The sequence below is a fragment of the Perna viridis genome, chromosome 1 (genome assembly GCF_037379345.1).
Source record: "Perna viridis isolate PV_CMFRI_1.1 ecotype Kerala chromosome 1, ASM3737934v1, whole genome shotgun sequence".
NCBI classification, from domain to species: domain Eukaryota; kingdom Metazoa; phylum Mollusca; class Bivalvia; order Mytilida; family Mytilidae; genus Perna; species Perna viridis.
In genome coordinates, this window is record NC_142445.1 from 1,080,513 (window position 1) to 1,106,740 (window position 26,228).

At 33.6% G+C, this 26,228-nt stretch overlaps 1 protein-coding gene across 7 annotated transcripts in view; it reads left to right on the plus strand.

Annotated features, from left to right (window-relative positions):
• The first annotated feature begins 6,067 nt into the window (after positions 1-6,067).
• LOC148626778 (uncharacterized) overlaps positions 6,068-26,228 on the plus strand; it is a 35,897-nt gene continuing 15,736 nt past the window's right edge. The window contains exons 1-4 of one of the 7 annotated variants that reach the window (XM_088588907.1): positions 6,085-6,281; positions 17,960-18,102; positions 21,640-21,769; positions 22,868-23,895. In XM_088588907.1, the coding sequence (XP_088445033.1) occupies positions 22,917-23,895 (979 nt within the window). In that variant the 5' untranslated portion in view covers positions 6,085-6,281; positions 17,960-18,102; positions 21,640-21,769; positions 22,868-22,916. Of the gene's footprint in view, positions 6,282-17,959; positions 18,103-21,639; positions 21,770-22,867; positions 23,896-26,228 lie in introns of those variants that run through there. The other 6 variants (XM_088589154.1, XM_088588823.1, XM_088588984.1 and 3 more) reach the window with 6 other exon arrangements.

Below are 26,228 nucleotides of genomic sequence, written 5' to 3' on the forward strand. Positions count from 1 at the left end.
AAGTATTCAAGCAGTTTCTTTACAGTTTTGATTACAAATTAAATTATAAGAAATATTTCCAATATTTGAACAGATTACACGATATAACCTGGTTTTAGGCAGTTTACGTTTATACATAGACTACTTCACGGCCTATTCAGCGTAAACTGTCCCAAACCAGGTTATATTGTATAACCTGTTCAAATATTGGAAACATTCCAAATAACTTGTGATTGTACTATATGTTTCCCATTCTGTTTTGAATAAATTAATACATACAATGAAATTTCATTTTAAAATAAAATGCAAGGGGGTGACTTTTTTTGGTACTTGGGAGAGGTGGGTTGAGAATTTTTCTGTGTTTGGGAAGGGGGGTGTCAGTTATTTTTTTCCGGATCATCATTTTTCAGTTTTTGGGCCCATCCCTGGAGATAAATAATGACCGGTCCCTTATGTACTCGGCATTAAATGAACATTTATTTATCAATTTTTCGTACAATTTAACCATGTTTCTCAGTTCATAACATGATTCAGAGGACCACGACCTTTCAATACACTTTATCTTATCACTACAGTGGCCTGGAATATCATTTTTGACAAATTTCAGCACTGTAAATTAGAATTGAATTAAGTTCTTCGGTCATAGCGTTAACATCACTGAAATCCTTTTTTTAAATGAGTATTTAAGGAAACCAAGATTCTAACGGAAATCAAAAGAATGTAATCCAGGGACTGAGATCAGACAGGGAAAACAGACATACACATCAAAGAACACAAAATAACAAAAAAAAAATACATACAAAGTAAGAAAGGTAAATGCGCAACACGGACTCCACTAAAATTGAAAACAAGGACCAGGTGCACCGGTAGGGTAAGCGTCCTCTGCTTTTCTAGAAACATCCGCCGAGTTGCTCATAAAAAGTCCAGGGTAGACAAAAGATGAAAGGAAAACTATGACATGTTGAACAAATCAGTTTTCATGGTGCAGATGGATACACCGTATAAACGATCCACGAGTTCATGATTACGACAATAAAACTTCTGTCGTGATTATTTCAGTCTTGTAGCAAATATCCCTGTTCCAGAAGCCTAATTATAAGAAGTCTAAAAACATATATTTTTCCTTTGATAGGATTACGTTGAATGTTCTCTTTGAAAGATTTGGTTGTTTGTTCAGTCCAAATATACTTTCCTGGCAATGGGGATCATTTTGAAGCATTGTTTTATTTCCTATTACAGTGAGCCATTAGACCACACACAGTTGGACAATGATTTGACAAAACAGTAAAATCACATACATTGTACTTTAAAGTAACCAACAAAATATAATAAATCATAAGAAGCAATTACATAGTCTACAACACTATATCCATTATAAGTAATACAAGTAGGTTTACCTAACAGATCACTTATACCATTCAGGATTCTATGCCTTGATTCTTCACATACATTGAGTAATTTTTTTACCATTATATTTGTCCTTTTTTCATCTTGATTATTTCTGGGCAAAATACTATCAGACTTATAGACTTTTAAACGACTCTCTCAAATGTATATACTCAGATGTACTAGAAATCCCCCGAGTAATACGTGATCATGATGCACCTGTCGCTTTTCTTGAATGTCCTAAAACGGAATCAAAATCGTATAAACGTGAAATATGGGTCTATGACAGAGTTGACACTGTGAAATTTAATGCTAAACTAGACGAAGTTGACTGGGCAACACTACTTCCTGACAGCATAGATGTTGATGGCGCATGTGACATTTTTACCGATAATTTTTTACAAATTTCCCGAGACTCCATACCCACCAAATATGTATTTATTAGAAAAAACGATAAACCCTGGTTTAATAGTGAGTTAAGGCGAGAAATAAAAAAAAGAGACCGATTACGGAAACGCTCCTTCCTTACATACAAAGACAATGATATTACAAAGTACAAACAGCAGAGAAACAAAGTCAATGATATGAAGAAAAATTTGAGCAAAACTTAGACAATATTATACTTGATAATGCCGGCAATCTAACTAATGAAGATGTTAATTAAATCTTCCAAAGGGAAAAGTCAAATGCCCCCACTACAAAACATTACAAATGATCCACGGTTTGGAGATTTTGCCTTTGATGACGATGACAAATCAAATCTTCTTAATGAATATTTTTCAAATATATCACGCGTAGATGACACTAATATTTCTCTTCCAGAATTTTTTGATAGGACAGAAAACTTTTAATCGGAAATTGATATTGAAACAAATGAGATCATTGATATTATCAAGGTAATTGAGTCAAATAAAGCATCTGGTCCAGATATCATTAGTCATAAAATGTTAAAAATATCCCCCGAAAAAATAGCAATTCCTCTAAAAATAATCTTTAATAAGTCATTGCAACAATGTAAATTTCCTTCCCAGTGGTAGATGGGAAATGTTATCGCTGTATTTACGAAGGGGGACCAGTCATTGCCCTCAAACTATAGGCCGATTTCGTTGATAAGCTGTGTAGGAAAGGTTATGGAAAGAATTATTTTCAAACAAGTATATAATCATTTGTACAATAATAATTTAATTTATAAATACCAGTCAGGCTTCCTTCCAAAATATTCCACAGTTCACCAGTTATTACAAATGTACAATTGCGTACTGAATTCATTTGAAAAGAGAGAAATAAATTGTTTTGTTTTCTGTGATTTTTCAAAAGCGTTTGACAAAGTATGGCATGAAGGATTATAATTAAACTGAAAGCCTATGGGATAAAGGGCTCATTATTCAACTGGTTTAAAAGTTACCTGTTTGAAAGAAACCAAAAGGTATTAATAAACCAATCTTCGTCTTCCACCTGTAATATTCAGGCGGGTGTTCCCCAAGGATCTGTAATTGGTCCTTTTCTCTTTGTAATATATATCAACGATATAGCAGATACACTTACTTCACTGTGTAGATTATTTGCCGATGACACTTCATTCAACTTTTCCAGTCAAAGTCATGAACAAATTAAACCTGTAATTGATCAAGATCTGGCAAAGCTGGATGAATGGTCCAAGAAATGGCAAATGTCCTTCAATTCTGATAAAACAGAAATTATGATATTTTCCAATAATGCATTACCTACTCTCAATTTTGGATTAAATGGAAAAAATATTCCAATTACATACACCCATAAGCACTTAGGTATTACATTTTCTAATGATGCAAAATGACAGAAGCACATTGACAATACAATAGTAAGCATATCCAAACACTTAAATGTGCTACGTAAATTAAAATATCAATTAGGTAGGAAAACCTTGGAAAAGTTGTATCTGGATTTTATTAGACCTATTTTTGAATATGCAACTGAAGTTTGGGATAACTGTGGTGTTGGTAATTCTAAAACATTGGAACAATTACAATTAGAATGTGCCAGAATAGTTACTGGTTTGCCAATTTTTACAAAAAAAAGAATTCATCTATAAAGAAGTTGGGTGGGAAACATTAGCAGAAAGAAGAAAGAAAAGAAGACTACAAATTCTTTTTAATATGAAAAATAATAACGCTCCTTACCATCTTTGTAATCTTTTACCTCCTAATATACAAAGTATAACAACGTACCACCTAGGAAATGGGGAAGATATCATTGTACATTTTTGTAGATTGTCTTCAACTAAGAATCCATTCATATCTGCAACAATTAAAGAATGGAATGCTCTTGGCCTCTCTATACGCCACTCAAAATCAATTGGACACTTTAAAATGACATTTAAAAGAAGAACTGTCAAAACTGAAATTCCAGAATACTTCTCATTTGGTCCAAGAAAACTTAATATTATACTTACACAACTAAGATGTTCTGCCTCATTTTTAATTAATGATTTATGTAAAGCTAACATTATCTCAGATCCGGCTTGTTCCTGTGGATATTCAATTGAAAATGCCCAACACTATTTTTTGAATGTCCTTTGTACAGGGAATTACTTATCAATGATCTCATTTGGCTACCTAACAACATCCCGTTTGATATTAATTTATTAGTTTCTGGGAATCAAGAGTTATCTTCAGCTGAAACAAGAGTGTGCTTAGTCACGTTTTCGCATTCATAAAGTGGTCTAAAAGATTCATAATAGTCTCATGTACTACTAGCGAACATGTCTTAAATGGGCTATGCTCATCAACACCGTCAAATCTGTACAAATAATTTCTTCTCCTTTGTAGCTAACTTCTCAGAAAAACTTTGTTATATGTTTAATGATATAAACAATTACTCGCATGCTCATATATACAAATGTTTCATTGTTAATATTGTATTGCGGAAAGGACTTCATAAGTATGATTTACTTGTATCCGATCCATTTTGTTTTGAACAAATAAATTATGTTTAAACCAAACTTATAGTAAATGTCATCATCATTGGAATGATTTGAATCATCATGTAAAACAAAGTCGGGTAAGATGCCAGTGTAGGCATTTTGCAAGTGGCACGAATAATTAAGTAGACATCATCAAATGCATCTATATCTTTCACAAGCATAAGTGTTCATCCTGTATAACAAAAATAATTATTATAAACCTCTGCTAATACATATTTGAGGAGAATCAACATGTAGTAACAAAATACACTTTGAAATATAACTTCAAGATATTTAAATCCCGTATTTATTAGTCTATTTATCCTTAAAACAAAATTACAAGATTCTCTCGTGCAAATGTCTCGCCTAGTACATATATGCGTTCAACCGTTACTGCTTTGTTATTTTAATGAAAAGTTTGGCTAAGAAATGATCATTTAAATTATTGAAAAATAAACGTTACTATTCAGTTATACCTAAATCATGTTTTATTTTATTTAAACGGTTATAATATTTAGACATTCATTCTCACGCGCAAACCGACATTCATGAAACTTTCATACCGGATAAAAATATTAATTTAAAGGATTTTAACAAAATTAGACAATAAATTGAGCATGCAAATATAACGAACCTTACTAAGTCATCATGCTGAATACAGTTACTGATTAGAAAAGTTTCCAAGATATATTATTTCCAACCAAGACCTCTGTCAAATTTTTATAGATGTTGTCAAGTCGGAAACTGAATGGTGAGTGCCACACGAACAATACTATTTACCCACCAGAATAAAGTGTGCGGTTCAACCAAGCATAGAACGGAAAGGACCGAATCCAACCGAGAAAATACGAAATCTGATAGAAAAGAAATACCAGGTTCGAAATGTCCGCCCGTTATGTCGTTTAGGTCTAGGTCAAAACGTTAATTTCCATTTGAAATTAACACACATATAAATTGAAATAGGTTTTTTATTATCTATGAAAATAAATATCAAATACAAACAAAATTCAAATTTAAGATACAAATAAAATATAAAATACCAGTAATTTTACACACTATCACATATATAATAGAGTAATCAAGGGAACCAAGGTTATAGCGGTAATCAAAAGAATGTAATCCAGGGACAAAGACCAGACATGGAAAACAGACATACACAACAAAGAACATAAAGTAACTAAAATCAAACATACAAAGTAACAAAAGTAAATGAGCAACTCAAACTCTGCTAAAAACTGGGAGCATGGTGCACCGGTAGGGTAAGAGTCCTCTGCTTTTTTAGAAACACCCGCCGAGTTGCTCATAAAAAGTCAGGTCCGGGGTAGACAAACGAGGAAAGGAAAACTATGACCCGTTGAATAAATCAGTTTTCGTGGTGCTGATGGATACACCATAACGATCTGTAGTGATGACTTCAATCTTGTAGCAACATAACCCTGTTCCAGAAGCCTATTTGTTAGAGTTCTAGCGCGATACAAAAAGTCTGCGTAGTTTTGACAAGCTCTGGCATAAGGTATGAGTTGTGATATGAACACTCCATACGCAGGAGCCGAAGGGATGTTGCCACAGATGAAAGGAAAGTTGACAATTCTGAATGAAAAGTCATCACGCTTGTCGTAAAGTTTGGTCAATAGTTTTCCTTTACCATCGATTTCTAAGTGTAAGATATGAGGCTGACTTCACAGTGTCTGTAGTATCCTTTACCTCAAGTTCTTTATATATCTACAAATCGGAATAAATATAAATACAGCATGCCATAAATTACATGTAACTATTTCCAATACCGCGACAAAGTTTCGTTTCGTTTTTTTTTATATGTGTAATTTCGTAGTTTACATATTTCAACATATCATCGATCTACAGTAGCAAATTCATAGCCACATGTAACCATTTTTACTACTTTTACGATCCTTAAGTATTGAGGATGCGATGGATGTAATTACACGTTCAGGCCGCCTAAAATTTAAATCCCTCTGTAAGTATTTTTAAATTCGTTGTTCGCATTGTTGGTTTTAAATGTTCTTCCTAAGTCAAGATCTAGGACGCACATATGTTCATTGTTTCGTTCAAAGTTCTTAAAGTCGGTACACGAAAAACATTACAACACAAGTACGGACATATATAACAATAACAAAGCAAACTGATAAAAATTGCAGCAATTCATGTTAACTGAATTAATGTTATCATTACTTCCTGATAACGTGTTGAATTATTACGATAATTGTTGTAATGTTATATTATTGATCTGACATTGTAAATGCAATAAAATAATACACAGCATCACATGCATGCTAAAGATATACGTTCTTTTTATTAAAAAAGAATGGATACACTTCTAACCTCTCTTTGATCCTGTCAGGATTCGCTGTCATAGAACAGTTCTAAACAGTCAGAAACTGTTCTGACCTGCGACATACCTTGTCTGGGTCTGTCAGGACTTTGGACAAGCTCAGTCATAATTTGTCATAGTCCTGACACCCTCCTGTCAGGAACTGTCCTAAGTAGAACAGATACGTGGATTAGAAGAGTTCCTGACAGATTCTGACAGCCATTAGCTCGAGAATACTTCTCTGACTGAATTACATACAGTACATGTACGTGATTATGAAGAAAAGGCCTAGCACCCAATCCCGATCGTACAACGGGAAGGAAGCCTTGCTATGTTTTAACTTGATTTTTTTCAATTTTTACCCGACTTTTATGTATTGCATATGCATGCAGTATCAACAAAAATTATTGCCTGCCCTAATTACTATGCCCCTGACTTTAAAGAATTTGGACTGGATTCTTTTTGGTTGCAGATCTAGACACTGGTATGATTCAGATCATCTGTATATTAACATTTTTAAACAGTATATATAGAAATTTTATACCTTTATGGAACATTAAAGTGTTCACACTCATACAATTTGAAAGAATAGGACATTTTGAAGAATTTTGACCGAAATATATTAGTCGCAGTCACCCACATGGTAGTTATATTAAAAATAATAGCATTTTAGTCAATAATTTTAGACCCTAATAGAAATTACAATTGTAGACACTCATACATTTTGCAAGAATATAACATTTTTAAAGAAATTAACTAATGTGTCACAGCCACCACATGATATTTATATTGAAAAATTTACCATTTTAGTCATTAATTTTAGACCATCATGGAAATAAAAAGAGTTTGCACTTGTACATTTTGCCAGAATATGACATTTTTAAAGACTTTTGACTCGAGATGATATGTCACAGCCACCACATGATAGTTTTATTGAAAAAATTAGCATTTCAGTCATTATTTTTAGACCCTCAAGACTCGAGCAAATTAAAAGTGCTCGCACTCATACATTTTGCAAGAATATGACATTTTTAAAGAATATTGATTCAAAATAATGTGTCAGAGCCACTATATGATAGTTTTATTGAAATAATTCAGCATTTTAGTCAATAATTTTAGTCCCTCATGGAAATTACAATTGTGGGCACTCATACATTTTGCAAGAATATAACATTTTTGAAGAATTAAGACTCAAACTAATGTCACAGCCACCACATGATATTTATATTGAAAAATTTACCATTTTAGTAATTAATTTTAGACCCTCATGGAAATAAAAAGAGCTCGCACTCACACATTTTGCAAGAATTTGACATTTTTAAAGAATTTTGACTCAAAATAATAAGTCGCAGCCCCTATATGATAGTTATATTAGTAATTTGCATTTTAGTCAATAATTATATACCCTCATGCAAATTAAAAGTGTGTGCACTCATAAATTTTTCAAGAATAGGACATTTTTAAAGACTTTTGACTCGAAATGATATGTCGCAGCCACCATACGATAGTTTTATTGAAAAATTAGCATTTCAGTCATTATTTTTAGACCCTCATGAAAATTGAAAGTGCTCGCACTCATACATTTTGCAAGAATATGACATTTTTTTAAGAATTTTGACTCTAATTTGTCACAGCCACTATATGATAGTTTTATTGAAATATTTAGCATTTTAATCATTAATTTTAGACCCTTATAGAAATTACAATTGTGGGCACTCTTACATTTTTAAAGAATTTAGATTCAAACTAATGTGTTGCAGCCACCACATGATATTTATATTGAAAACTTTACCATTTTAGTCAGTAATTTTAGACCCTAATGGAAATAAAAAGTGATTGCACTCACACATTTTGCAAGAATATGACATTTTTAAAGAATTTTGACTCAAAATAATGTCAGAGCCACTGTATGATAGTTATATTGAGAAATTCAGCATTTTAGTCATTAATTTTAGACCCTCATAGAAATTAAAAGTGTGGGCACTCATACATATGCTGGAATATGACATTTTTGTAGAATTTTGACAGAAATATATGAGTCACAGTCACCCACATGATAGTTGTATTGAACAAATAAGCATTTTTAGTTTTAGTTTTAGACCCTCATGAAAAATAAATTGCCTGCACTCATACATTTTGCAGAATTTTTACTGAAATAATGGTGTCACAGTCACTAATATGAAACTAACATTTTTAGTTTCTACATTTTCTACATATAAGACTATGTAGGGAAATTGGAAGTGTTATCACTCATATTCGTTGCTAAAAGTGGCATTTAGAAGAATTTTGACCGAAAGTAATATTTAGGCATCAGTCACCCATGTAATGCAAAATTGTCAATTTTAACATTTTTTAGAATGATTTGTGACATTTATGTTATTAAAAGTAGCTTTCACTCGAAAAGTACTTTGTCAATCTTGAACTTCGCGAGAATTGCCGAACATCTGAAAGTTATCTGTTGCGACTATTACACTTAGAACAGAAACATAGGCCTTTAATTTATAATTAAATAATTTGATTTAATTAATATCACAGGTGTATGACAGAATGTAAAAAATATGCATGTAAACAATGATAATTTTTGAATGATGAGTGACTGGACCGTGATCGACGAAAATTGGAAAATGAACAAAGATTGAGTGATTGTGGGATGATGATCACGACGAGCGCTCTATATATAATTGGAAATTCAATGTAAATTTTGAAATCAAGATTTGTTTCCTAATCGCGGATTTCATTTTCTAAATTACGTCACACAGAATAGAAAGATTTAGTGTCGGGAACTGTCCAGGGGTATGACTGTTCAGAACAGCTTTTCGTTTTTTTTTTTCACGACCCATGACAGTTTCTATCAGGATATGTGAGGGAATAGGGCAAAACGTGTCCTGACCCAGGACAGCCTCTGTCAGGAACTGTCAGGATTTCTGTTCTATCTGCTGTCGTAGAACAGATATCCAGACAGATTCTGACTGAATTTAAGAGAGTTTAGAAGTGATCGCAACTGTATATCATGAAACAACATCCCTGAAATGCATTTGACAGATATTCAAGCAAATGAACAGTGCTTGCATTGGTGTTCTTCATCTATTCTGCTTTTCAACAGTTGATGACATGATCCAATCCAAAACATAACAATACCCACGCCATATCACATTTACCAATTACTTAAATACCAGCCCACATAAATTTCAGACATTGTCAATGCACTGTGCCAATGGTAAAGTGAATTACGGTGAGGATCGAAGAACCCACCAAACAACAATCTTTTATGCATCCAGATCTGCACTTTTTAGAATATCATACATTCATCTCGCACTAATATCAACCAAATCAAGCCAAATCAAGAACAATAATTCTTCCAAAGTGCAAATTTCATGTACAATCTATATAATTTTTATCTCAAAAGTGCAACAACCAAATGAAAAACTATGACTGGTTATGTGATCAGTAACTGTTTCTGAACAAGAAGTAAAACTGAATTCGGTGGGTTTTTGAAATGCATGAATCACCTGTATGATTTTTAGAAAGACTGCTACTTAACTACAATGCTACCAGTATTGTAAGAAAATTGAAAAAAAACACAGTACTGGAACGAATTTTTATACCAGTACTGTACACAATACTAGTATCCCAGTATTGTGATCAGTAAGTACAAGAGATCGGCAATTCAAGGGACAGATCATATGTGGCATTATAAAATGAAACATTCTGGAAAGTTTAAATACTGTGCCTACTTCATATTGCATTTGTTCACTTTCTCAAAAATGTGTGAAAGCTAATTTCAGAATTTTTTTTGAATGTGCAGGCAAGGGAAAAAGATAGGTCTATTTCATTCCAAAATATTTGTTAATTAACTGTTCCTTTGATGTCTTTCCTATCTTGGAGTTATGAGTGGGACAAGTTTTCCGATTCGATTCGATTCCGATTCTTTTATTTACACTCGGACACATGTTATGTGTTACATGAGGACATTATATATACATGATACAAAAATGACAAAACAGACAGGCATAAATATTTACATGAAATAAGATAACAAAGCATACAGATATATACATGAATACATTAAATAAAGAAAAAACAGGTCAAATAAAGATAATATACCAATTTTTGGAATAGAGTGATACTAGAGAAGACAAGAAAGTGTTAATATATGAAACCAAATCAGTAAATGAGAAAAGCATGTATTTCAAATGAGCGAGCAGAGGTTTTTAATGAACACAGCAATGTTACTCAAAAGTTGTTTATGGCAGTAGCTAAACATATACTTCACTTTATTAGTTTATGGATTTTTTATATCATATGATGGAATAAATTTATTTCTAAATTCAACAACTTTAGCAATTTTGCATAAGAATAAATAATAAAATTCATCCCCCGCTGTATTTTAAGTACATAACACACATAACCTTTCTTCTTTCGGAATATTATGCCATCTTCCTTTTTCTATTGGGATATTGATATTGCAACATCGGAATTTTGTAATCAAATGCTTTGCTTGTCCTGAAAGCTTTAGTAGATAATTTTCTATGCAGAAATTTGTTTTGAATAGTTTTTTGTGCAGGGAGTGCATATCTTGGGCCAGAAATACAAGAATTAAACATAAAAGAGATGATCTAACTAAAAAAAGTATTGCGAATTTCATTATAAAATCTTCAGTTTCCCATTCTACCATATCTTAATATCACATGTTCATACCACATTTTTCTTTCTACCAAAACAAACAAAAAAGAAGTATTGAAAACTAGTTACATGTACAACCCCCAATTTTTACGAAAATGAAATTATCTCAAAATGAAATTCATTTTCCCTATAACCTATCACAACTTTTTTGTTTCAAAAGATAATTAAATGAAATCTTCAGTTTCCCATTTTAACAATTTATTTCAGGTCATTTCATCAGAATGAGAAAAGTAATTTCATAAATAAGTGGAAAGGTCAGGGAATCTTGTTCTCGGCTGCATGATTTATTGATAAACTGGCTAATTAACAAGTTTCTTATCTCTGTGTATTATATGTCTCTGGAAATACATAGAAAAATCTAAATATTTTGACCAATCCATCATTGGCAGGACCTCAACATATATTTTGCCTTGAAATATCCATTTGCCTTGCCTGTGCATACATCTCTTTTTTTGAAAAAAAAAAACAAAATTACATAAAAGAAAACCACTTTTTTCATTAATTTGGGGTTAAAGAAGAAATTCATTGAGAAGCATGGAATAGAAGTGTTTCAGAAGATTTCCGTCCTTCCGTCTCCCCATCCCCCGACGGTTTCCAGATGAAAACGAGAATTGATCAATGAATTTATTTTTAAACTTTGCTGTTATTTAGTACCTTGAAAACAGGTTATGTTAAATTTCAGCAAAATCCTAAAGTTTTCAAATTAGCTAATATTGAACATTTTGCCAAACCCCTTTTTTCACCATTACGTGGCGAGTATCAATGTCCTATTTTTATGAATGTGTGTCCTCGATCCCTTAATGTTCAACTATTTTGAAGTCAAAATCTAGGACATTTTAATGACAATGCTTTCATTCATAATTTCAATAATCCAGCATATGCAGCTCTGAAACTTGCTACTTGTACGTCATTAATTCACAGGCCCTTGTTTAACCTAAGCAATGCTAGAGGTGAGTGACAAGCTATTTTATCCCACGCTTTACACAGTATCCATCTGCGCCATGACAACTGATTTTGTTCAACGTATCATAGTTTTCCTTTCCTCTTTCGTCTACCCCGGACTTGACTTTTTATGAGCAACTCAGCGGGAAAAGCAGAGGACGCTTGTTCTACCGATGCTCCCAGTTTTTTGTGGAGTCCGAGTTGCTCGTTAATTGCTTTTGTTATTTTGTATATATGATTTTAGTTACTTTATGTTCTTTGGTGTGGGTGTCTGTTTCCATGTCTGGTCTTTGTCCCTGGATTACATTCTTTTGATTGCCGCTATAACCTTGGTTCCCTTGATTACTCTTTCTCATAACAACAAATGGTTTATTGTCAATTATGACCCCCAAAAATTAGCTGATCAATTAAACATAAATCAAAATGTACATATGATTAACATGATTTTAATGATTTTAGTTTCAACTGTTTATTAGTTAAACTCACAGCTGCAATTACTGCGTAACAGGGGCTAAATACAGATATTTATAAATACAAAGATAGCATACAAATCGAGTGCGACACTATCAACATATATGTACAGTAACAATGTCGAGGTAATCTAAATACATATATCATAATAATGAACAAGTGGGTGCAAATAAATAAAGTGTAAATATGATGCTACCGAGTTATCAATTTTTCAAATTTCTGGGTGAATAGAGACAATCTGGTGAGTACATTAGTATTACAATATTTCAGCATTGTATACAATTTAGTAATGTACGGATAAATATAGTAATATTCGGGAACAAATTTTTTTCCGTAAATTTACAATATCATCATGAGTGCAAAGACATATATAATGGAATTCGTCCCCAAGACCAGTCATACATAAATTACAAATTATAGAATTTCTCGGAATATTCCGCCATCTGCCGGTTTCGATCGGAAATTTCACGTTACATGTACGTAACTTACAGATAGGGGTCCATCGTGCGCGATTTAGTCTAAGTATGACTCAACTTTAAACTCGGTCTTGAAATTTGATCAGATTCGAGTTTATGCTGGAAATTGCCCGTAGCATATAGACATCTCATTTTTATATTTTTTGGCAGCTCTTTACTTACTTTACTTTTAATGCGATTGTAACGTTTTCTTGCCCTGTGAAAATCTTTTCTATTCACCCGTCAAGAATTTGTATATCAAACCTCATCAGTTTGTTTTCCCTTCGCACGATTGTTCGCACGGAAGGAAAATACGCTTTGAGCAGTATCAGGAAACAGTGCACAAATTTTATCGACCGCGAGGTTAACAATTTCATTTGAATTGTCATATCGGTTTGTCAATTTCATTCAGTGTAGTGACGTCATCAACTATTGCATTGACAAACTGGTTTCCCTTCTCCGGAATCCACCTTCGGCGGGTGGGGATTGTACTATCAATTGAATTCGTACTAAATTTGTTCAGCGATGCGTACAATTGAAAACATAAGGCACAGTGAACATTTCAGAGTAAAACGGATTGTAATCCATAACACAAAAGTTTTTAATCAAAAGAAATATTTTAGAAGATAAAATGAAATAATGTACTAATGACAGATTGTTACATGCAGTATGACCAATTTTAAAGTCACCTCCAGTTAATCTACCGTTGTCAGTTTAAAGATTTGTTTGTTGGGGTTTAACGCCCGAACATCAATATTTCAGCTATATTCAGGCGAAAAAAGTATTATGTTTACAGAGTTCTGTCAACTTATATCCAAAATTGTTAGGGACTGACAAATCTGACGATGACCGTTCTAATGGGATTTTATAATGAACCAAATTTTGATATTCATACATGCTTGCCAACAATTCATCATCGTCAAATTCATCCAGTATATTAATAAGGTTATCATCTGGTATAACAACATCGCTCAAAGTTTACCAAAAAGCTCACCAATTAGTGCAAGTGTACAATCAAATTTATTACACATAGAAATCATCTCTTTTTCAATTTCATTGAAGGCGTCGTTACTTGTGTATCTGGTATTTTCAGGTGGTATATAGACACAGCCCAATAAAAGATTTTCCTCAATACTAAAGCATGATTTATCAATTACCACCCACTGGACAAACTCCGACTCTGATTTTGGAAATTTCAAAAAAGAATCTAAATTATATTTGAAAACAAGAACAATGCCTCCAGATCTCTTATTAGATTTAGATCTGTGTTTACAGTGAGATCTATACCCTTTTGGCAAAGACAAAATATCATTTTCATTAGTTTTAGATTCTAAAAAAAAATAATAAGTCATTAGAAAATATCAATTCTTGAAACTCTGGATCAAGCAGTTTACTTCGTATACCTCAAACATTAATACATACACATGATAAATCATTAATTTCTCCTACTAGATTTCTGTTTTCCGACGAATTTGATCGACTCCTGTTAGGGAATCCCTAGCTATTGTTAGTTTGACAGTCATGATTCGGTCCTTCGGGTCGAAATCCTGTCGGCGGTACAAACTGTGGTACCTGTGGACGGAATTGTGGAACCCGAGGGCGGAATTATGGTCCTTGTGGACGGAATTGTGGCCTTTGCTGTTGGCGGAAGGCGTACGGAACTGAGGTCCCATATTAGGCCTGATGTCAGGCCCAGCACTAAAAGCACGTTGTGGTTGAGGTTCTTCGGTTGGTACATCTGCAGGATTGACCAACTGATTGCCGATGTATAACTTGTCCATCACTAACCTAGCATTTCTGTACCCTTGACGTCTTAGAGTGTGCATTTTCGGCAGCAATTCCTTTCTGTGATTACTAATTTCAATCGGAAATTGCTGAAAGACCGAAAAAGGACATCCTCGATTCGAGAATTTTGCCTTAGCTGCATCTAATACCCTCTGATGATCTGAGTATTTTACAAATTTACCTATAATGTTTGTAGGTTTGTTGTCATCCCTTTGGCGGAGTCTGTGTACATTTTGGAATTCTTTGTCACCAGTTGTACCTAGTTCTTCATTTATGAATTTTTGAAGAACATTTTCAGTTTTCTAAATCTTTGTTCTCACTTTCAGGTATGCCACCAAATTTGAGATTGTACTTCATGGAATATGCTCTAAAATTAAGCAATTCTTCCTTCAACTGGTGATTTTTAAACTAGCGATTCATGTTCATTTTCCATCTTAGAAACCCTGTCCTCGACAAGGCTATAGCGAAAATCTTCGTCATTAATTCTTTTAGATTGTCCCTTTAAGTCGTTTCTTATGTCAAGAACTTCATTGTCTAATTTGCAAAAGTGTTTCTCCATCTCATTCATTTTTGTACATATTTCATCGAGTCTGTCAAGTTTTGCAAGTTGCATATTCATTTGATTGACAGTGTTTATCAGCATTTGAAATTGTGCAAGGTGTACTTGAATGGTTGATGGAGCATTGTTGGGTTCAGAGATGGTATTTGTATTTAATACCGGTGATGTGGTACTTAGGCCTGGTATAGGTTGTGGCATAGGTTGTGGCATCGCCATACTAGGTGTTGATGGTATTGGAAAGGGCATACGAGGTTGGAAATTTTGTTAAGTTGGATTGTTCATAATAGGAGTACTGAGCTGGTTTTCTGGTATAATAAAGTTCATATTTCTGCTATTCAAACTATGCATATTATTCGTACCATAAATAAATTCAGTCGCCCTAGCGATAACTTGTGAAAGTTCGGGTGAGACATTGTTGTTCGTGAGTTGACTAGGCGCAGCCATGTTTGGCGGGGTCTGAGTACACTTTGCTCGTCGTTTCCTTCGCCTCGTACCCATAAATTTAACATTTTTCCCTACCAATAATGTAAAATGTTACTATAAACCATAATGATCCCGTCGAACATATCATTTTAGGCCCCGACACTTCCCTACGCAACTTTTATTGTCGCTCGTTGTGAAACGTGCACTCGACTTTTTTTCGTTTTTTTAGTAACACACAGATATTAAATATAAAAGGATATTATTGCAACATAAAACATTTTATATTAAAAAAAAACAAGTATATTGATGATAAGTGCAGTGATCCCATTTTATTCAAAACGACTTCTTTATATCTTTAGTTAAACCTGCAGTAGCTGTCATTTTCTGAAATTTTTGTTTCTGTTGAAATATACCTTAACTTTGAATTATTTCTACTAGATTGTACTTTTCCTGTACAATTTCATTTGATATCCACAAATAAAATGCATTAAATACATGAAATAGATGTCTATATATTTATTGTCTTGCAAGACAAAAAATCGACCTAGATAAATTCGTATGCATGTGACTTCTGGTGACCTTAATCCGCGCATGTGCTGTAAGGGTCGCTTCTTTAGTAACAAATCTGATTGCAAAGCTAAAGCGGTTATTCCATGGTAAAAGAAGACTGTCGGACTCAAGCCGTAAAAGATAAAAGTTCGAATATACTGCAAGATTCCATTTGAAATTTACGTATTGTGATATAATGTGGCTCAAATATGTCATGATTTATTTGAATACTAATCAAGAAATAGATGAAATGAAATGAAAACAAGACTCGTGCTCACCTGGGTATCCGTTATTATGTTTTTTTTACCGAGGTTAAAGTATTTTTAACCCAGTTGTGTGTGGGTGTGTTCCCCGAACGCCTGCTGGATTAAAACAACATCTCATTAAATCCCATTAAAGATTTTGTAAACAGTGCAAGTGAATTACATATTTTTGTAACTGTTATGACTTAGGGCTTGCAGATAAATACTTAGAATTTACTATATTGACATGTTTTCTATAAGAGTTTTTTGTAAATTGATAACAAGTAACAATTACATCAATTATAATGTATACTTTTTATTATATGTAAAATATGTAATTCACTTGGGATTTGTCTCAATTACACTTACTCCATATCTCATCATTTTTTATTCTAAATCAAAAATGTGTATATGTTTTCTAAATACATTTAGTGCTTACCTTGTCATGTAGTAGAGTGAAAAAACGGGTGTAAGTAGCTTGACTTTTTCCTGGTAGGAAAGCGTATACAACTGGTGTCATTTTGTCGTCGATAAGTATGTGTATGGTGTAGATTTGGTAAAAGAGACTAGGGCATGTGTAGAAGGTACCATCACAAAAGAATTTGTCAGTAGTGGCTAAGTCTTGAAGATTTTCTGTCGTTGCGAATGCAATCATTCTGCTGGTTTGGTGTGTGTTATCAAATAGTAAGAATCGGTCTCCTGTTGCTGTTTGTGTCCATTTACCCTCGAGTCTGATGTCTGTTTGAGTCTTTGGTAGTGGTGGTGTCTGCTTACGTCGAGCTCTGTAAAGTGATGACTTAGCGGAGTTGAAAGTGGGCAGATGTTCAACGACTTCTCTAGTAGTATCATCCCACTCATCGTCTCGAAGTTTGTTGAGTTCTTCTGTGAATATAGTAGGGATTGGTCTGACCTCCTCTAAGCAACGTTTGGTAATTTGGTTTATAATCTGTTTTGAAACAACTTCTGCATGATCTGCTACATGACTATGTGGTTGCCTTCCAGAACCAGTGGGTATGTTGTTAGCTGTTGATAATGAGGCTGAACAACCTGGAACTATGCACCTCCAAAACACCTTGTCAGGTGTCCTGCGGTTAACTCTGTATAAGAAACCATCTAAGGCTAGGTTCTGGCCCCCTTTTCTGTTAGTTATGAACTTTACATTCAGTTGTGCATTTGCCACTGTTTGACGTTGAATGAGGAATTTACATTTTTCAGTCCCCTTTATACAACTTTAGAGCTTGTGCTGTTCACATAAGCTGACATGATGAACACGAATCACTGGACAGCAATTACAGAGAGTTGTAACCCATAACCCCAACCTCCAAACAGTATCGAACGCTTTACGGAAATCTACAAAGGTACAATAGATTTTTTTATTATTATGAAAATAGAATTCTATAAGCATTTGTAGTACAACAATATTATCAACAGTACTATATCCTTTTCTGAACCCTGCCTGTGCCTTTGGAATGAGTTCAACTAAATCTGCAAATTCTGTAAAACGGTTATTAAGAACAGCAGTAAAAAGCTTCCCAAGAAACAAGAGTAATTCCTCTATAAGAATCTGGATTTAGTGGATCCCCCTTATTTTTGAAAATTCGGCATGATAATTCCAATAGTCCAGACTTCAGGAACAATACAACAATCAAGGATCTTATTAAATAATGATTTATACAAAGGCAAAAGCAAGTCGATTGTAGATTTAATATATTCATTTATGATTTCATCATAACCTGGTGCTTTGTTATTTTTTAAATTTTTAACAGCTTCTAAAATTTCCTTTTCAGTAATGCAAGCATTCAAAATATCATTTGCAACATCATCATTACAATCTGGTAAAACAAATTCGTCTTCTGTTTCATTCACATTGTTATCACAATTCAAATCTTTTAAAATATTCATATAGTTCATCAATTGGAATTTTACAATCTTTAGGACTGGTATCATTAAGTTTATTAAGTATTTTCCATAACTCTCTAGGTTCACTAACTGCTGTGTTACGTAATTCATTTTCAACCTTAAATTGATAATCATTAAAAGCCTGATTTATTACAGCTTTGTATGTTTTGCTACTCAATTGTAACTCAGCTCTAGTTTCATCGGTTTTCAAGCGGTTGTGCCTTTTTTTATTTTTGTGAAATTCTGCCCTCTTTTTGAAACATAAATTATTGAACCATGGCTGATAAATTTTTCGTTTGGGACAATTATGACGAATAAATATTTTAACTCAGCTCTAGTTTCATCGGTTTTCAAGCGGTTGTGCCTTTTTTTAGTTTTGTGAAATTCTGCCCTCTTTTTGAAACATAAATTATTGAACCATGGCTGATAAATTTTTCGATTGGGACAATTATGACGAATAAATGTGTCACCAAATGAATCATGTGCTGAGTTCCTAAATATTTCAGAGACTGCTTCAACAAATGAGTCAAGTTCAACATTAAAATTATCGCTATTGATATCTAATGCATTAAGTTTTTCCATTACATTTTTTACTATATTTTTTATAATAATTTTTAAGTCCACAAACAAGAAAGACAAGAAAGTTTTAATTCAGAGAACTGTCCTCTTGTAAGCCCGTCCTAGTAACGATTACCATGCAATTCGCGTATCGGGTGGTCCAAATTGTTTTTGCCGAAATGAATGGCCTTGATTTTGGATTATTATCGGGTCTTTGAAACGACGATTTACCCCTTCCATATTTGGCACTGGATAATAAGGTTGATTTGATTGCTGAACATCATGTGGATAGACACGTTTACCATCAACACAGAGCTTGTCCTCCTTGAATCTGACTGTTCTACCAGCTCTTTGCTCCCGTTTGAATATAGACCAAAGGATATTCCTGCGCTCTTCGATGGGAAATTGTTCATACACAGTAAATTCCGTATCTCTAAGATATACGGGCGCTGCTTTTAATATTTTATTTTTATCTTTTCTAGACTCAAACGTCGCAACAATCGAGCGGGGTTTTCCATCAGCTCGGGGTGTAAGTCGATGGACGACATGAAATTTTATTTCATCAGAAATATGTAGTTTGGACTCGATGAATGATTTTAAGACCTTTTCTGTATTTTTATTATCAGGGTCATGTTTCTCTGATTCATCCTCAGGGATTCCCCCGAATAATAAATTGTCCCTCATAGATCTGGTTTGCATTTCGATAACTCGTTTACGAAGTTCAACATTTTCTTGACGAATTTCATAGCGTTCTTGTTCCAAAGCATTTAAGCGCTGTGAAATATCAATAGTACTACACTCATTGCCGATTACTTTATTCTCCAGAGTCTTCACCTCCCTGATAAATCAGATTCGATTTTACTGAATCTGCCCTCAATGGCACCTAGGCGTCTGTCTATTGACGGAAGTGCTTGCAAATTCTCAAGTATAGAGGGTATAACATCAACATTTTTTAGTTTTGCATAAATGTCATTCAGAACTGATTCTAAACATATTTGTGGTTGTTGTCTGGGATCAAGGGGGGGAGAGGTGTTCCATATCAAGTGACAATTTCTTTGGAATAACTGGCGCTGGTGCTGGTGTATTATATGGTACATTATAGTTCATGTGATTGTCATATAATGCAGAATTGGCGTTACGCAAAGAGTTAGCAACAGGGGTATTACATAGACTAGTGTCCATTCCTCGATTTCTAGTGTTTACATTTTGGATGTCCGTCATTGTTACAAAACAGAGAGCATTTAATCAGATTACCCATTCAGCAATAAGTGTTCATGTAATTAAAGTCCGTAATACTATCGTACAATCAATATAAAAGTTTTATCTCCATTTCGGTCCTCTAGAAGTCATTCCACTACAAGTTTTACCAAGTTTTACCACAATCTTATGGGGCCATACACACACCACTTTTCCTAGTCCGCCATTTTTTATTTTTCATCATTGTTAACATCATTTATATGTATACAATACAATTCTGATTAATCCAATTTTTCGATTGGTAGAAAAAAGTTTGATATTTAAACAATTAAGAATTCAATATGCAAATGGAGTTGTTTACTGATGAAATTAAAAGGTTTCTTTCTCATATTTTGCTCTCTAAGACATACATGTTGGGTCAATCATTTTACTCGCATCAAAATGTCAACTATGTGAATTCTGTCAAGTAGCAATGAAATTCGATTCCTATTGCGATCTGTAAAACCCATGATACAACAGGCGCGGATCCAGAGAAGGGCGTATCGGAGAACAGTTTTTTCTTTGCCTGAAATCTTTATTTTTCTCAAATTCTACTCCAAATTATTTTTGCCTCGCTTCGCTTGATATTTAAATCTATTTACGCCTCTAACCTAAAATCCTGAATCCCCCTCTACACAATCATCGAAATTCCGAAAAGCGGAACTATTAACTTAGAAAATCGCAACTATAACCGCAGAGGACAATACTGAGCAACATCGGATCAGGATGAAATTTTTGGAAAAATTCTACAAATACTGGAGTTAGGTTAAAAAAAAATGTCTTCGGTAAGTCTTGCTGTGTTGATAAAACCCTCATCCATCTTAATGGCTACGTGCGTTTTTTTTTTTTCAAATGACTTCGGCGCGTCTTGTACGAATTAAAGGGATACGCTCAATCTCCCGTAGCAGGACTTCAATGAACGGTAGTGATATTGGAAAATCCAACGATTAAAAGACACCTGACTTACGTCTACCGGGTTAACTGTCTGTACTGTTTGGTCGAACAGTTTTCTTAAAGTTCGAAAATTAATGATGGATTTCATTTTGTACTTTTTTGCATTCTGTACTCCGTTATCTTTGATTTTTATTATTTTTATCATTTTGAATAATCCCTTTTGATGTATAACTATTTTAATGTTGTATGATAACAATATAAAGTAACGTATATTTCCTCTTTTTTTTTTTTTGTCAACATAAAACCAGAGACCTTCCTAAGAGGAAAACTAGCTAACATGATAGAAGCAGCAGCTGCAACAGCCACTTGAAAGCTGTTGTTAACCTAAAGAATCCTAAAGAAAACCATCCCTAAGCAGTAATTTAAGCTGCTTTAATGGTGAATTGCTTTTTAAAAAACACATGTACCGCATTTCCCCCGATAGGAACAGCAACTATATAGATGTTTTATGCTGCACGTTTGTGTCGAATTATACCGGAAATAATCAACAGTAGTTTAGGCGGGAGCTTCGTATAGGTAGAACGGTACTATTTATTTCCCATAGGCGATAATATTGAAACTTTTGAAACATTCACACCTTTAAAACAATGACAGAGCTATAAACTGACTTTTTTCTAGTAATATCTCCATTTCTCTAACTAAAATTGCGATCAAAGTCATAGCAAAACCGTCTCGATTCTTTGGTATCTTAAGCAGATGATGTTTGGGGTCAAAGTTCCCCCTTTTTCTGCGAATGACACATAAATTTTAAAAATTCATAATATTTATATGAAATGGTTTTCCAAAAATATAATGCAATTTTTTAAAAGTATAATAATGTTAGACCCTGGAATGAATAAAACATTTTGTGTATCAGCTCAATTTGTCCAATCACAGTGTCCAGAAGTATTTACTTAGTAGGGTACACAAAAGGCCAACCTAAAATAATGAGAAACAGTACCGTTCTATCTATAAAACCTAGTTTAAACCACCATTTTTATTGGAAATACCGAGTCAGAACCATTGCAGTGGTTTCAAACTTTTCGGTTTTTTATTACCCTTTGTTATACGGACTTTCCTTTTGACTTTTGCTTGGAGTTTATCAGTCCGGTAATTTTATTATTACCCTTCATTAAATAACTTCGTGTGACGATGTATTATGTGTTACCCTCCGAGGAGTTGCACAGATACTAAATACCATAAAATACACGTTAAGTTCAATTTTCCTCAAAATCCAAGATGTAGTTTTCGAGTTGGGTAACTGAAATTTTTTATTGCCATCCACCTTTTTTTTTCACCGGTATCACCTAATGTTCCATCAATGCCCTGTTCTGAACGTTACACGAAATAACATGACTTGCGCTTTAAAAATTTAATGTACTGTTAAATGCTTAATGTAAATTAATATTGCCTAGTTAAAAATAGACATGTATGTAGTAACAACAATACACCTATCATTACTATTATTATTAAAAGTGATATTTTTTTATCTTACAGATTCAGTACCTTAATTTTACAATACGGATGATGCCATTAGAAGAATACAATGTCAATTGTTCGTTACAGGAAGAAAATATATCTGTTAATGGTATTCTCCTTCCTTGTTTTCTACTTTGTAGTCAGAAGCAGGACAGAATTCCTGGGTAGAATTGAAAATGAAGTCTATTACAAATACTTCTACTTCTGGACAAATCTGAGTGATATTTGGATGAGAGACCAGTTTTTTTCATGTGATGGTAAATTCCATGGGTACGGCAATGAATTTGCACGACTTTATGATGTAGCTGTTAATGTACAGCAGCCAGGACACTTTTTTCAGGATTGCTCCCGTAATTACCCAGTTTATGAATTTAACGATAATTTCCAGAAGAATCATCTCAATAATTGGGTTAAATCTATTACTCAAATGAACACAAACATTAACAGGTTAAGACGTCCAAATACCACTTTTGCAGTCCTGAGATACGAATATGCAAATTTGTTTCATCAAATAACTGATATTTACAATGTATATGTAGTAACCAAATTACTGAAACTGGATCCTAGTCATGTAAATATATTGTTTTTTGGACGGCACAATACATGCCATATAGATAAGTGTTGGGATACTTTATTTGGTGATGTAGAAAGAATAGAAGAATTTAACCAACCAGTACTATATAAAGATCTGATATGGGCTGTATTAGGTTATAATAGTCCAATTAATTACTTTTCTCTATTGTCTCTACCTTTTGTAGATGAATTTTCTGACTTTGTTGTGAAACAACATAACAGTATAAAGAAGAAGCTGAATTGTGATAGTATATCTGTACTGTTTATATGGAGGGAAGATTACATCGCACATCCAAACAATCCGTCAGGTCTTATTTCAAGGAAAATAAAAAATAGTCAGAACATTTTACAGGCTGTAGAGAATGCCTTTCCTGGTTATAATGTAGGCGGGATACAGCTTGATCAGTACCAAATGGCAGATCAAATTAAATGGATATCTCAAACAGACATTCTGGTTGGCATGCATGGAGCAGGTATGACACACACCCTCTTCCTACCGGCTCATGCCGGTGTCTTAGAACTTTACCCTAATTACTGGCCAAAAACCAACAGACATTTTAATGCAATGGCAAAATGGCGCAAACTCCATTATCTGAATTGGCAGAATATAAACCCTACGAATGAAAAAGAACGATTTTATACATACATTCCTGCAACTATTGTGGTACAAAGAATTAGGACACTTTTTCATAAAATGTGCAGTTGACAACCAATTAACAGTAGTTAATGAAAAATATGGTATATCTGAGGGTAATTACGAATTTGGTATATCTGAGGGTAATTACAAATTTGGATTTAGGTTATATGCTGATGTTTTGCTTTCTTTTTTTCCATTTTAATAATTTTGTGCTGGGATCTGTTATTATGAATCTTACAAAAAATAAGTTTAAGGAATATCTATATATCACACTGTCAGTATGTTTGTTTGAATAAACCGTTTTATATCTTATAAATCTCTAAATTAGGTGTAAATTAGGTGCCAAATTACATAGCAAAAATTTAATTTTTCTCTAAAAAGAAACCTTTATATTTGCTAAGAAGTGCAGATAAGGACTGAACTTTTTATAAATTTATTTATTATTGGTATATCCTGTAGAATATTGTATAATGTGGCCAATACTAATTCTTTCAATATCTATGTATCTGGAGCGTGGTTCTACTGGTTCAAGCTTCTTTAGGGTCAATATTTCTACAGTTTTGTATTGCTTAATAACATTTTGATTGACGTTTTTATACGACCGCAAAAATTGCAGATCTTTATGTTATGATGTCCTCGTCATTGTTAATTATGAATATTAAACCAGCATTTGTCAGTCTATGGGAGGAGAAGGGGGCAAAAGGGGGCTACACCATAATGTTTTTTTTTGCGGTCTGATTTTGAAATTACTTATCAGATTTCTCATGCATTTTTTTGATCAGATTTAGATAGCTCCTACGGTTTTCGAGTTCTAAGGGGCCAAAGGTGGCCACACACAAAAAAAAAGATTTTTTGGTGCGATTTTTCACTTTTTAAAATAAAATTTTCATAAAAAAATCCCCAAAGGCCATGTGAGCTATTGCCATCACTTGGCGTCTGTCGTCGTCGTCGATGTCAATTTTTAAAAACTCTTGTCCTCTTACACTACTTGACTAATTGAAACCCAACTTGGTACGAATGTTTCCAGGGTAATCCTGCATAGAACTGATTTGGGGATTTGTTCAGTCGAAAAACATGACCGCCATTACTAAAAATAGAACATAGGGGTCAGACAGTAGTTTTTCGCAAATATCTCCAAAACCGATTTAGTTAAATTCTGACATAGGGTAAAAGTGTTCAGCATGATGAGATCTATCTGCGGGCAAATTCTCGTTTTCATCCGTTAAGCCATGTTGGAGTTATTGCCCTTTTTCAACGTTTTTTGCTATTTTAATGTTATTTCTTTCAAAGATCTTCTCTGATACTACTTGACCAATTGAAACCAAACTTAGTACAAATGTTTCTAGGGGTGTCCTGCATAGAACTGGTGTGGGGAATTTTGATCTGTCGAACAAACACGACCGCCGTTGCTAAAAATAGAACATAGGGATCAGACAGTAGTTTTTCGCATATATCACCAAGTTTTTAGTGGAGTCCGAGTTGTTCATTTGCTTTTATTACTTTATATGTATGATTTTAGTTACTTTATGTTCTTTGTTGTGTATAATTACCGCTATAACCTTGGTTCCCTTGATTACTCCTCCTAAACCGATAGGTTTAGCCAAATTCTTTCAATAGCTGAAATGACTTTATGATTAAGACTACAAAAGTCGTCAGGGATAAAAGTTGTCAGACGACTCCTGATAAGAGTTACTGCCCTTGAAAGAGGAAAAGTGACGTTTTTATTTATAGGTGTCAGCCAATATCTTTAAAAAAAAAAAAAAAACTATGATAGCTAGAAAGAAACTTTCAATTGCTGAAATGGTCCTTATGATAAATCCTACCGAAGTATTCTTGAGTCAAAATTGTTGGACAACTTTTTGTTAAATTTATTGCCCTTGAAAAGCAAAATTTAACCAAATGGACGATTCGGGTTCTTGGGAGCCTCTTGTTTTTATCAGATTTCATATGTCTCTTACTGTTTACGAGATATCAGAGGCCAAAGGGGACTACGTTATTTTTGGTTCAATTTTGAAAAAAAAATAGATTCCTTATGAAAATCCGTGTCTTTACATAAGCTTTAAGAAGTATGCTCAGAAAATTTACCCTATCATGTACTGTTTTTGAGATAATAAGGTTCAAACTGATCCACAAAAGCGTCCGGAGCCAGAACTAAATCCTTAAATTGAA